The 13,034-nt window shown below is 45.6% G+C and overlaps 1 protein-coding gene across 1 annotated transcript in view; it reads left to right on the plus strand.

Moving 5' to 3' along the window:
• Positions 1-3,917: 3,917 nt before the first annotated feature.
• PAPOLA (poly(A) polymerase alpha) overlaps positions 3,918-13,034 on the plus strand; it is an 81,901-nt gene continuing 72,784 nt past the window's right edge. The window contains exon 1 of the mRNA XM_006839512.1: positions 3,918-4,129. Within this exon, the coding sequence (XP_006839575.1) occupies positions 4,122-4,129 (8 nt within the window). The 5' untranslated portion in view covers positions 3,918-4,121. The remainder of the gene's footprint in view (positions 4,130-13,034) is intronic.

A 13,034-nucleotide genomic window follows, 5' to 3' on the forward strand; every position in this document is an offset into this window, starting at 1 on the left:
CTTCTGAGGAAACGCCATATTGTTTTCCAGAGAGGTTGGACCATTTTGCAATCCCACCAGCAATGCAAGAGTGTCCCAGTCTCTCCACATCCCCGTCAGCATTTATTGTCTTCTCCATTTTTCATCTTTGCTGTTATTGTTGGTGTGAGATGATATCTCATTGGTGTTTTGATTTTCAAGCCATGGTATTTTCAATAACCTCACATGCCGTGTCCGACAATGGCTATTTCCCGTGACCTGCACGAAGAGATTAAACCCGAGTAAGGGTGATGGGAGATTAGAATAAAAGGAAGACACAAGACACAAAAGAATTAAGTAAAAGTTGGGACCAGGTTGGACACAGCACTCTGATGGAGATACTGTGACGCAGACCAAGTTAAGCACGTTTATTTTATACACTTATCTAAGGAGCTCTGGTAGCATTGTGGTTACGAATCGGGCTGCGAACCTCAGGGTCAGCAGTTCGAAACTACCAGCTGTTCCGTGGGAGAAAGATGAGGCATTCTGCTCCCATAAAGATTTACAGCCTCGGAAACCCTGAACAGTGTCGCTATGAGTCAGAACCAGCTCCACGGCACATAACAACAACAACACCAACAACAAATCAAAGGAGGTGCTGGGGATAGGGAAAAGAGTACAAAAAATCTGGTGGTGTTGATGCAAGCAGTAAGCGGGACTTTATCAGAAAAATGTAACTTGTAGTTGCTAAGGAAACAGAAATAGAGCAGCTAGAGGCCATGGCTGTGTATAAGGAAGGACTTTTCAAATTCCTTGTTCCCTGAGGCAGGCTTTGCAAGTTCCTCCGGGGGCAGCCTGACCTGGGAGCAGCCCGATTTTCTGGACCACAACGGTTCAGTTGCAATCCTTCGGTTAAACTACCCCCCAATTCTTAGACTTTCGGTTTAGTTGCTCCCAACATTCATATGCATGTGAAACTTGGACAATGAATAAAGAAGACCTTAGAAGAATTGATGCATTTGAGTTATGGTGTTGGAGGAGAATATTGAGAGTACCATGGACTGACATAAGAACAAACTAATCCATGTTGGAAGAACCAGAATGCTCCTTAGAAGCCAGGTTGGCCAGACTTTGCCTCTCAAACTTCAGACATATTATCAGGAGGGACTAGTCCCTGGAGAAGGATATCAATGTTTGGTAAAGTAGAGGGGTCAGAGAAAAAGAGGAAGACCCCCAACCAGATGGATTGGCACAGTGGCTGCAGCCATGGGCTCAAGCATAGTTACGATTGTAGATTGGTTCAGGACCAGGCAGTGTTTCCTTCCTGTTGTGCATAATATCACTATGAGTCGGTACCGAATGGAGGACACCTGGTAACAATAATTAACAATTGCTGACTGGCGAGCCTGAGCATCTTTTCATGTATTTGGTGGTATTTCTCGTTCTTTTCTTTTGGACTGTGATCTATGCAATGCGTGTTTTGCATTTACACTACATTTTACTTGGATTAGCCTCGTATCAAATGATCAATCGTCACATACAGCAAATAGCTAACATATTGGATAGCAAATGTTTAGATCCTATGCTTTTACTGTAAAAACCCTGACTCATCAGTCGTATAACATTAATCCTAAAAGATGGTCTGTGGAAAAAAAACAAAACGGTAATCCCTGGTCACATTTCCTGAGTATTTACAGTGCTTATTAATAGACTGAAACCTTTTAAACTTTGGTTAAAGTAACTTTCCCAAGTTTTGACTCCTCCCATGAACCTTCCGTGGATACACTTGAGAACACTTTGTAATTGAAAGAGGGAAAGAATGCCAGGGAGTCTTCTCTGACTCAGCCTTAGTTTTTCAAACTTTTACGTGAGGGATGCAGTTTGCTTTGAGGAGCAGATTAAATATGTACATTCACAAGCCATAGCTCAGAGACAGATTAGGGCTGGAAACCCTTCAGGGAAATACTGGCTCAAACTGCCTCTGCTAAAATCCCAAAGTTTCTACCAAAGGACAGCTTTATTAGTAAAGTGCCCTATTGGTTAAACAAGGAAAACTGTGTTAAAACTAACCCATGTTGCTGTTGAGTCGGTTCCGACCCATGGTGACCCTGTATAGGGTTTCCAAGGAGCAGTTGGTGAGCTAGAACAGCCGCCTTTGCAGTCCAGTGCCTTAACCCACAGCGCCACACCAGGAATCGTTCAGCTTAATTAGTAAAGAATGTCTATCTTGAGTATTATGCTCTTTTAAGAATTGTCTATAATGGAGACTGCAAAGCCATTGGAACTGCAAAGTTGGCAGTTCAAGCTTACCAGCTGCTCCTTGGAAACCCTATACAGGGTTGCTATGGGTTGGGATTGACTCAACGGCACTTAACAACAACAACAACATACTGGAGTCTTGGTGTGGCGCTGCGAGTTAATGCGCTGGACCGCAAGATCGGTGTGAACCACAAAGTCAGAGGTTCAAGCTCACTAGCCACCCTTTGCAAACCCTAGACAGGGTCACTAAGAGTCAGAATTGACTGCACGGCACTTAACAACAACAACAAATAGTGTCAGGAAAATGGATCTGATCTGTAAAAAGCCACCGAATTCACAGAAACTAAAAAGAAAAAAAAAAAAAATTCTATGGGATCAAATTGACCGCAATAAATGGAAAGATCCAGTGGAAACCACGGAGGGCAGTAAATCTGTATCAGCGGAAGAGAAGGAGTAAATTGTATGAGAGGGGGTAAGACTAGACTAGTTGCACAACTTGAATGTAATCAATGCCTCTGAAACTGTTGAGCGAGTCTATGCTCCGCTGTGAATATTAACAGAACAAAAATTAAAACTGGGTTCTGCTCCAGGATTTCTTGTGGCCTCAGTTTTATCCTGCAAATGAATTCGGTCAACTACGTCTTGTCAAGGACTTCATTCTTCTTAGATCAACTATCAACACTCTTGGAAGCAGCAGTCAAGAGATCAGACGACGTATTGCACTAGGCAAATCTGCTGCACAGGAACTTTTTAAAGTGTTGAAGAGCAGAGATGTCAGCTTGAGGACTAAGATGCGCCTGACCCAGGCCATGGTGTTTTCAATAGCCTCATATGGATGCGAAAGCTGGACAGTGAATAAGGAGGATCGTAGAAGAATTGATGCCTTTGAGTTGTGGTGTTGGAGGAGAATACTGAAAGTGCCATGGACTGCCAAAAGAACCAATAGATCTGTTTTGGAAGAAGTGCAGCCAGAGTGCTCCTTGGAGGCCAAGATGGCTAAGCTTTGTCTCTCATACTTTGGACATATTGTCCAGAGAGAACAGTCGCTGGAGAAGGATGTCATGCTGGGTAAGGTGGAGGGTCAGAGAAAAAGAGGAAGACCCCCAACGAGAGATGGATCAGCCAGGTGGCATCATTGATGGCATCGAGTGTGGCAGCGGTAGTGAGGTTGGCCCAGGATCGGACATTGTTTCGTTCTGCTGTGCATGGGGTCGCTATGAGTCGGTTTCGACTCGATGGCACCTGACAACAACAACAACGTCTTGAGCACGTAAATCTGCAGACAAGTCTTGCGGGTTGTTGTTGTTGTTAAGTGCCATCGAGTCGGGTCAGTCTTGCGGGTAGGAGTTCCTAATATTTTGGCACCCACACGCCAGGCCTTTCTTTCGCTGGGGTAAGCATTTCTCCACAGTCTGGGGAAGTAGGGGCAACTCCCATTCAGCAGAAAAATTGCAGAAAAGGTTCAAGAAGGACTGAGTGAGGAGCGCTGGTAGTGTCTTGTAGATGCCAAAAAAAAGAGCCGCCAAGGCCCCTCTAGGCGCCGGAAGCCGGCTTTTCCGCCTCCAGCCCTCCCGACAGCCACCGCGGCGGAGGGGGACGCCGGAAAATCGTCAGGCCGCCGGCTAGACTACGCTTCCCGTGAGGCCCCATGGCGCCGGGCGGTGTGTGCGCAGGCGCGCGGCGTGCGTGCGGCGTCAGCGGTTCTAGAACGTTGCTGTGGTAGCGCCCGGGCGCCATGTTAGGACGAAGGGGAAGGAGGCGAAGCGCGTAAAGCGGCCGAGCGGGAGCGGGGTCGGAGCGTGGCCGCGGTAGCCCCCTCCCTCCCGCCTCAGTGGATCATGCCCAGGGCGGCAGCGGCGGCGCTTGCGGGGGGGCAGTGACTGGGCGGCGCCGCGCCAGAGACGATGCCGTTGTAAGTGCTCCGGGTTCTGGTCGCCGTCGCGCGCCGGCGGTCTTGGGTGAGGGGAAGGGAGGGGGCTGCGTCGATCCTCGGGGGCCGCCGGTCGAGGTGCTCGGCGCCTCAGGCCCGCGCCGCCCCCAGCTCGACCCCGCTCGGCGGCGGCCGGTTCTTTCTGTCGAGGCCGCGCCGGAAACAATGCCCGGCGGCCCGGGCTGTTCCGAGGGCCCCACGGAGCCGCGTGAGGAGCCGGCTCGGGGGCGTCTGCCTGGTGCGTAGGACCCGCGGCCCGTTCCGCCGCCTCTGCCATCGTCGGGAGCGAGACTCGGCGGGCTCGGACCGGGGCTGTTTGCGCTCGCTCCCCTCGGGCCTGGCCGGCGGCCGTGACCCTTAGGGGCTTGGTGAAAACGTTAAAAAAAAACTTTTCCTGGTTAATTTTTAAAGAACAAACCAGTAAGTGACGTGCATCGTGGAGGGGCTGGCTTTTGTGGGGAATCTGGCTGGGGGCGGCGGCGTCTCTTCCCGACCACCGAGCGTGTGTTCGGCTCCCAGATGAGGGCTTCAGGGGGATCCCAGAAAGGTGGTCGGTGCTCCCCCAGGCGGTTCGCCGAGCTTGAGTCCATCAATGATGCCACCTGGCCGATCCATCTCGTTGGAGGTCTTCCTCTTTTTCTCTGACCCTCCACCCTACCCAGCATGACATCCTTCTCCAACGATTGTTTCCTCCGGACAATATGTCCAAAGTAGGAGAGACGAAGCTTAGCCATCCTGGCCTCCAAGGAGCACTCTGGCTGCACTTCTTCCAAAACAGATCTATTGGTTCTTTTGGCAGTCCATGGCACTTTCAGTATTCTCCTCCAACACCACAACTCAAAGGCATCAATTCTTCTACGATCCTCTTTATTCACTGTCCAGCTTTCGCATCCATATGAGGCTATTGAAAACACAATGGCCTGGGTCAGGCGCACCCTAGTCCTCAAGCTGACATCTCTGCTCTTCAACACTTTAAAAAGTTCCTGTGCAGCAGATTTGCCCAGTGCAATACGTCGTCTGATCTCTTGACTGCTGCTTCCGCGAGTGTTGATAGTTGATCCAAGAAGAATGAAGTCCTTGACAACTTCAATCTTTTCTCCATTGATAAGAATGTTGTTTATTGGTCCAGTGGTGAGGATTTTTGTTTTCTTGACATTGAGATGCAATCCATATCGAAGGCTGTGCTCTTTAATCTTCATAAGTAAATGTTTCAAGTCCTCTTCACTTTCAGCGATCAAGGTTGTATCATCGGCATATCGCAGGTTGTTAATGAGTCTTCCTCCAATCCTGATGCCATGTTTTTCTTCATAGAACCCAGCTTCTCGTATTATTTGCTCAGCATACAGGTTGAATAAGTATGGTGAAGCATATATACCAGGCACACACCATTTCTGATTTTGAACTATTCTGTATCACCTTGCCATGTTCAAACAACTGCCTCTTGGTCTGTGTACTGGTTTCTCATGAGCATGATTAATTTTTCTATGGGAACCGACTTGACAGCACTTCACAGCAACACAATAACAACAGCCTGTTCTTTGCAGTCATTCTGTGGGAATGAAATGGTACTGTAGTGGTTTTAACATGCTTCCCTGTTGTTTAATGATGCTGAGCATCTCTTCATGTATTTGGTTCCATTTGTCCAGTTGGCGAAATGTCTGTACAAGTCCTTTGTCCGTTTTATGATTAGGTTATTTGTCTTTTTGTTAAGTGGCTGAAGTGATATATGTATGTGTGTGTGGGCTTCAGGAATTTCGTGTAAAAATTAATGTGTCTTTTCCATTTTTCCATGAACGTTTTGAAGTCATCTTGTATCTTGGTTATTAGAATCCTGTCAAATATATTGTTTCCGAAAATACCCTCCCAATTGGTAGCTTATTTTTCACCTTTTTGGTAATGTTTTCGGATAAATGTAAGTTTTCAATTTTCCTTAGGTTCTGTTTTATCAGTTTTGTCTGTTACTGCGTGTACATTTTCTGGCCTGGTAGGTAATCCATTATTGGAAGTTGGTCTGACAGCTTTGTACCTGGTTGGTGTTCTAAGAGTTTGATGGTTTTAGTTTGTTTCAGTGGTCTTCCATCATTTTGAATTTGTTGTTGTAGATGGTGTGAGGCATGGGTCCTGTTTTACTTTTTCTGCATTTGGCAATCCCATTCTCTAGGATCATTTATTGAACATGAAGAGGCCCTTCTTTCCTCATTGAGTGGGCCCTAGAACCTTGGTCAGAAATCAGTTGTGGCTTCGTTTCTAGACTCTCAGTTCTGTTCCGTTGGTCTGTGTGTCTATTGCTGTCCCCTTCCCAGACGATTTTCATTACTGTAGCTGTGGCGCAGAGTCCTGGTGTGGTGCTGTAGGATAAGCACTCGACTGCAACTGGGTTTGAACTGCAAGGTCGGCCATTCAAACTCACCAGCTGAGCCTCAGAAACACTATACAGTGTTGATATGAGTCGGAACCAACGCCACGGCACTCAACAACAGGTGTATAACTGTTTCCTTGGGTCGAACCCGAATTATAGTGAACCTATGTAGGATTTCTGAGATTGTAGACCGCCTCATCTTTCCCCTGGTGGGTTTGAGCTGCCAACCTTGTGATTAACAGCCTAATCCATAGTACCACCAGGCCTCCTTGTAGTTGTATTTTGTTGAGAGCTGTTCGTTGGTTCCATTCATGGTGACACTGTATAGGGTTTCCAAGGCATAGCTGGTGGGTTTGAACCTTTGACCTTGTAGCTGTATTGTTGTTAAGTGCTGTTGAGCCCGTTGAATCAGTTCTGACTCAGCGACCCAGGGTTTCTGAGGAGCAGCTGGTGGGTTTGAACTGCTGACCTTCTGGTTCGCAGCCCAGTGTTGATCCTATAACGCCATACCAGCTGTATAGTATGATTTAAAATTGGGATGGTTGAGTTCTCCTACTTTGCTCTTCTCTTTCAGTATTATTTTAGCCATTCCATATGAAATTCAGGATTGCCTTTTCTCTGAGGGCTGTTGGAATTTTGACCGGAATGGACTGGTGTTGAATCTGTAGATCACTTTGGATAGTATTGATGACATTGATGTGTTAACTGTGTGAAATCCTCTAATCTATGAGCATAGAACGGACTTCTGTTGAAGTCTCCTTTAATCTCTTCATTGTGTAAGTCCTTCGTGTCCCTGTTTAGATTTATTCTTAGGTATTTTATCCTTTTAGATGTAATTGTAAATGGCATTGTTTCCCTAATTTTCCTTTAGGATTTCTCATTGCTGACACAGAAATTGAGCTGATTTTTGAGTGTTGACCCTGTGCTATTTATTTGTAAAGTGACTTCGCTTGAAGATAATCATGCTGTCAGTATTACAGATGGATCAGTGATAGGAGATGTACACTCAGAGAAGAAACCGTTTCAGTCCGAATTTGTGCCTTTATATTTAGGAACTAAAAGTTTTCCCCCCAGCATTCTTTGGGGATGGAAGATAATACATTTCTATTAACGACCCAAGTGCTTCAAATTCTTTGTGAACTATTCAGATGTATAACATGGAAGACAGAGTTGGGGGCATCAGATGTCTCTAATCATACTGCCTTCCAGGGCCTGTTTCTGGAGGAGTGTACATACGGCCTGTGTTCATTGTCTTTGCCTCTCATTTTTAAGCTAAGTGCAGCCTAATTCATTGGAAGCAAACAGTAGAAATCTAGAGCAAAGGTCATCTAGTTAGAGAAAACAGGTCTTCCTCAGTAGTTTTGTTGCTCATATACAGTTGTTACTGCCGTTAATTTAGTTTTCTAGTTTCTTGGTTGGACATTTCCTTTCATTTTTGGTAATACTGTTAAATTTGGGTTGGAGAGTTTTAAGGGGCTGGTAATAGAGTTGTCAGACAGGATTAAGTCAGAGTAGATTATTGAATTTTGGTCATTATGAAACATTACACCCAAGTGTTCTTACTTTGTCTAAATGTCATCTATAACCTTAGAGAGACTGATATGATTTAAGAATCCTGGTGTTAAACGGTCTTCTGAATGTTGTTGGTACTGCTGAGTTGCCTTCCACTCATGACCATTGCGTGAGACAAGGAAAGGCTGCCAGGTTCGTTCTGCACTACCTCTGCTCTATCTTTCAGTTTTGTGGTGCTGCTCTGACAGAAGTAGTTCTCAAGTGGATGGCTGTAACAAAAATGGATTTTCTCACATTTTTGGAGGCTAGAAATCTCATTCAGAGCTTTGGCTTGAGGGGAACGTTCTCTGTTGGCTCTGGAAAAATGCCCTGGTCTCTTAAGCTGATCCTGCTTGCGGCCTTGGAGATCGCCATACCTTATTTCTCCTGGGCTTGCTTGCTTGCCTTTTATGTCTCCAAAGAGATGGACTCAAAACACACACTGCACTCATCCTGTATCATTAACGTTTTAAAGACAACCTTTTCCCAAATGGATTATAACTAACTGCAATGATGGTGGTGATGGTTTGTGCTTTGGAAGTCATTTCTGACTCATAGTGACCCTGCATAGGGTTTCCGAGGCCATAATTCTTTGTGGGAGCAGAAAGCCTCATCTTTCTTCCGCTGAGCAGCTGGTAGTTTCAAGCTGCTAACTGCGAGGTTAGGAACTCAGTTTGTCATCCACTATGCTATCAGAGCTCTTACAGGCAATAGAGGTTAGGATGTATTCCTGGTGTGGGAATGTACGATAAGCATTGGGTTGTGAACCACAAGGTCAGCATTTCAAACCCCTCAGCTGCTCTTCAGAAACTGTACAGGGTCACTGTGAGGTGGCATAAGACTGGCACTTTACAGAACTAACAGTAACAACACAGTTCTGCCCTTGGAGTCCTGGTGCGGCCTTGCAGGGTTGATTTGAATCAGAAGTTTGTCAGTTGAGACTCTCCGGTCTCTGAGGCAGAGCTGACTTGATAGCACTTACCAACAATAACAATTGGGTCCATAACAGTACATTTGATGCATTGTGCACTGTGTCAGTCCACTTCATTGAGGGCTGCTTTTCATTTTTTGGTGCCGTACCATAGGTGATGCCCTTTTATAGTGATTAGTCCTTCCTAAGGAGTAGCTCTGGAGTCCTAGTGTGGCGCTGTGGGTTAATACGCCAGACTTCAAGGGCGGCGGTTCAAGTTTACCAGCTGCTCTTTGGAAACCCTATACAGGGTCGCTATGGGTTGGAATCGACTCGACGGCATTTAACAACAACAGAGGAGTAGCTCTTTAGGGTAATGCACTGGACCGCATGGTCGGTGGTTCAATTACATCAATCGCTCCTCAGAAACCCTACACCCGCAATTGAACCGCAAGGTCGGTGGTTCAAATATATCAGTCACTCCTCAGAAACCCTACACAGGGTCGCTATGAGTCAGAACCGACTCGACAGCATGTAACAACAAGAAGGACTTGTCCAAAGGGAGCAAATCACACAAGGCACACCATCCTGCTTCTAAGAAACAGTCTGGTGGTTTTTCTTCTAAGAATGGTTTACTTGTTTTGACAATCCATGGTATATTCAGTATTTTCCCCAAAACCAGAGTTCACGTTTTCTTGCATGGGAGGTGATTGGGAGGGTCCTGGCTGGGGCCACCATCAGGTGCACCTTAGTCACCAAAGTGACCCCTTTGCTCTTTCATTCTTTAAAGCGATCTTTTGTAGCAGATTTGCTGAGTGCAATGTATCATTTGATTTCTTGACTGCTTTTTCTGTGGATGTTGATTGTTCACCTTTAAGTACAATGAGTCCTGTTATGGTGCTCTAGGATAAGCACTTGACTACTAACCACAAGGTCGGTGGTTCAAACTCACCAGAACTACTTAGAAATCCTATACAGGGTTGCTGTGAGTCAGAACTGACTCCATAGCACTTAACGACAAGTAGAGTGAAATAATTCACAACTTCACTTCCCCCCATTTATGATGCTATTTATAGATCTCATTGTGAGGATTTTAGTTTGTCTTGGGATCGATATTACTATAAGGTTTTCTAACCTAGACAATCATACTGATGTTTTTGTCGGGATAATCCCTTGCATGGGGTTGACCTGTGCATTGTGGGATGTTTCCTAGCATCCCTGACTTATTCCTGCTACTCAGCACTAGAAGAAGCGATCCCCCCAATCCTCAGTTGTGACCATCAAAAACGCCTCCATGTTACCAAGGGTGCCCTGGGGCCACCCTGCTTCTGATTAAGCACTACTGTCTGAATAAAAGGAAGTGCCCTGGTGGGAAGTTTTCCTGTGTCTGCCCTGTCCAAGCTGCTCAGAATAGTTTTGCAGTCAGCAGTCTTGCCCTCACAGTGCTAGTGAAAAGACTTTAAGGCACATGACCACTGTGAGTGGTCTAGCACTCACGTCACATCTGAATGTACCAGAAGAGAGTCTTCATAAAGTTGCCCAAATATCTAGGGGGTTTCAGGAAAAGGGACAAGACGTGCAATCTTCATTGAAAAAATTGGAGCTTGGTGGTAGCTCGGACTGCTGTGGAGTGGTATTCTTAACAGTTTGCTCTGGGGGGTCCCTGAGATTCTTTCAGAGGTGGGTACCAAAGATCCAGACTACTTTCATCCTAACACCGAGGTGCTATTTTTGCACTGATGGTGCAGAAGTCTCTGGTAGGTAAAGGTGTCTGTCTGTGTCTTCCGAAGAACAGTGGCGGCAGAGCCTTCTGCTGGTGCCGCTACTTGTCCTGGCCTTGTTCCTCTCTGCAGGTTCACAGTTAAAGCAAACAGCAACAACCTTTTCTTACTTTACATTTTTCTGACAGTTTTGTTGGTGATAAGTGCCATGAAGTCATTCCTACTCTTAGCGACCCTGTGTCCAAGGAGCAGCTAGTGGATTTGAACTGCTGACTGTGTGGCTAGCAGTCCAGCGTATCCTATAGCCCCACACCAGGACTTCTGTGAGTTAAACTAGTGGTTTTGAAATAGAAAGAGCAAGTGACAAACCATCCCTTGAAGGAAAACAACAGACGGTATTTGTGGCCAGTGATAAAATTTGAGCCTTCAAGCAAAAATGAGAGTTTTGGAAAGCCTGTTTTTGCTTGCCATTGTGAGTTTGATGGGTTCTAGTAGTACTCCAAAGATGCCTCTGAGGAGATTGGCAATACTAACGAATAGGATTCTGGGATTTTGTATAAGATGGTCAGCATTTGGAAGGTAGGCATTTGTCAGTAAACCCTTGTTTTCTAAATGACCAACCATGGCGTAATAAAATCGTACACAAGGTGGCTTGATAGATTTTAATGTAGCAGAATGCAAAGCTTTTTGATGTGTTTCAAATTCTGTATTAGACCTAATCTTGAGAAATGACTTCTCAGCAGTGGACAAGCAACAAAATACAAAATAGCTAAAAGGGACCTCATCAAAATGAAAACCTTTTCTGCATCTCCCGACTTTATCAGCAAAGTGAAGAGACAGCCTATAGATTGAGAGAACATTTTGGGGAACCATGCATCTGATGGCGTCTTGGTGTGGCACTGTAGGATAAGCACTGGATCGTTAACCGCAAGGTTGATGGTTCAAAACTACCGGCCACTTCTTGCAAACCCTATATAAGGATAGCTGTGAGTTGGAACCTGTTTGACAGCACTTAACAACATGTATCTGATAAGGGTTTAACATCAGCTATATAAAAAATGTCTACAGCTTATCAATGAAACCACAAGCAGCCCAATTTATAAAATGATTAAGTACTTAGACATTTTACCAAAAAACACCAAACAAACAAAAAGCCCAACAACAAATGGCCAGTAAGTGGACGAGAAGATACTTGATCTCATTAGCTGTCCCTCGTTAGGACTCTGTGTCCTCACTGGTCTCACAATCTGCTGCTATGTTGAGTCTGTTACAGTCACTGTGTCAGTCCATCTCATGGGGTTGTCCTCATTTTAGTGACCCTCTGCTTTACTGAACCTGATGTCCTGCTCAGGAACTCTTGTTAGGGGCTGTCTGGTTGGCTCCAACTCATAGCTACCCTTTGCTCAACAGAACAAAACACTGCTGGCTCTTGCCACCTTCTCACAGTTGTTGAGCACTTCAAACATACTATCAGGAGCAGGCAGTCCCTAGAGAAAGATGTTATGCTTGGTACAGTGGAGGTCAGGGTAAAGGAAGAAGACCCCCCGACAAGATGGATTGACCCAGTGGCAGCAGCAATGATCTCCACTGTACCAAGCATAACATCCTTCTCTAGGGACTGCCTGCTCCTGATAGTATGTCTGAAGTATGAGAGAAAAATGTCAGGAGCATTCTGGCTGCACTTCGCCCAAAACAAATTTGTTCTTCTGGCAGTCCCTAAAGAAGACTAAACATTCTTCTCCAATACCGTAATACGGATGCATCGATTCTTCTCCATTCTTCCTTAGTCATTGCCTAACTTTCATATGCATATGAGATGATTGAAAATACTATGCTTTGGGTCAGACCTCTTTGCTGTTTAACACCTTAAAGAAGTCTCTTTCCAGGGACGACTTGTTAAGTGCCCTTAAGTCTGTTACTACGCATAGCGACCCTGTCTAGGGTTCTGAGGAGCATCTGGTGTTTCAAACCAGTCTTGGGCCCTAGTGCTTGTTCTGCAGTGCCACACCAGGATTCCTGGATGCCCTGACAAACATCTCAGAAGGGTTAACTCTCAGTGCCTGTGTGTCTGGGTTTATTCTTTCAGAAACCACACAATGAGGGAGCAAGGCAACTGTTGACGTTATAATAGCATACATCTGTTTGTTTGTTTTTTTGTCTCTGCAGTATCTTTTTTTTTTCTCCATATTTTATTGTGAATCATATGATAGTTTACACGGGAGAACTTTAGTTTTACATTCATTCCACCGTACATTGTTTCACCGCCATGGTTCCAATCCCCTCCATGCATCATCAACCGACCACAGGGTACACGCTATAAACCCGCCCCATACACTCCCCTCCCCC

Source organism: Chrysochloris asiatica, unplaced genomic scaffold (assembly GCF_000296735.1).
Source record: "Chrysochloris asiatica unplaced genomic scaffold, ChrAsi1.0 scaffold00025, whole genome shotgun sequence".
Classification (NCBI taxonomy): Eukaryota; Metazoa; Chordata; class Mammalia; order Afrosoricida; family Chrysochloridae; genus Chrysochloris; species Chrysochloris asiatica.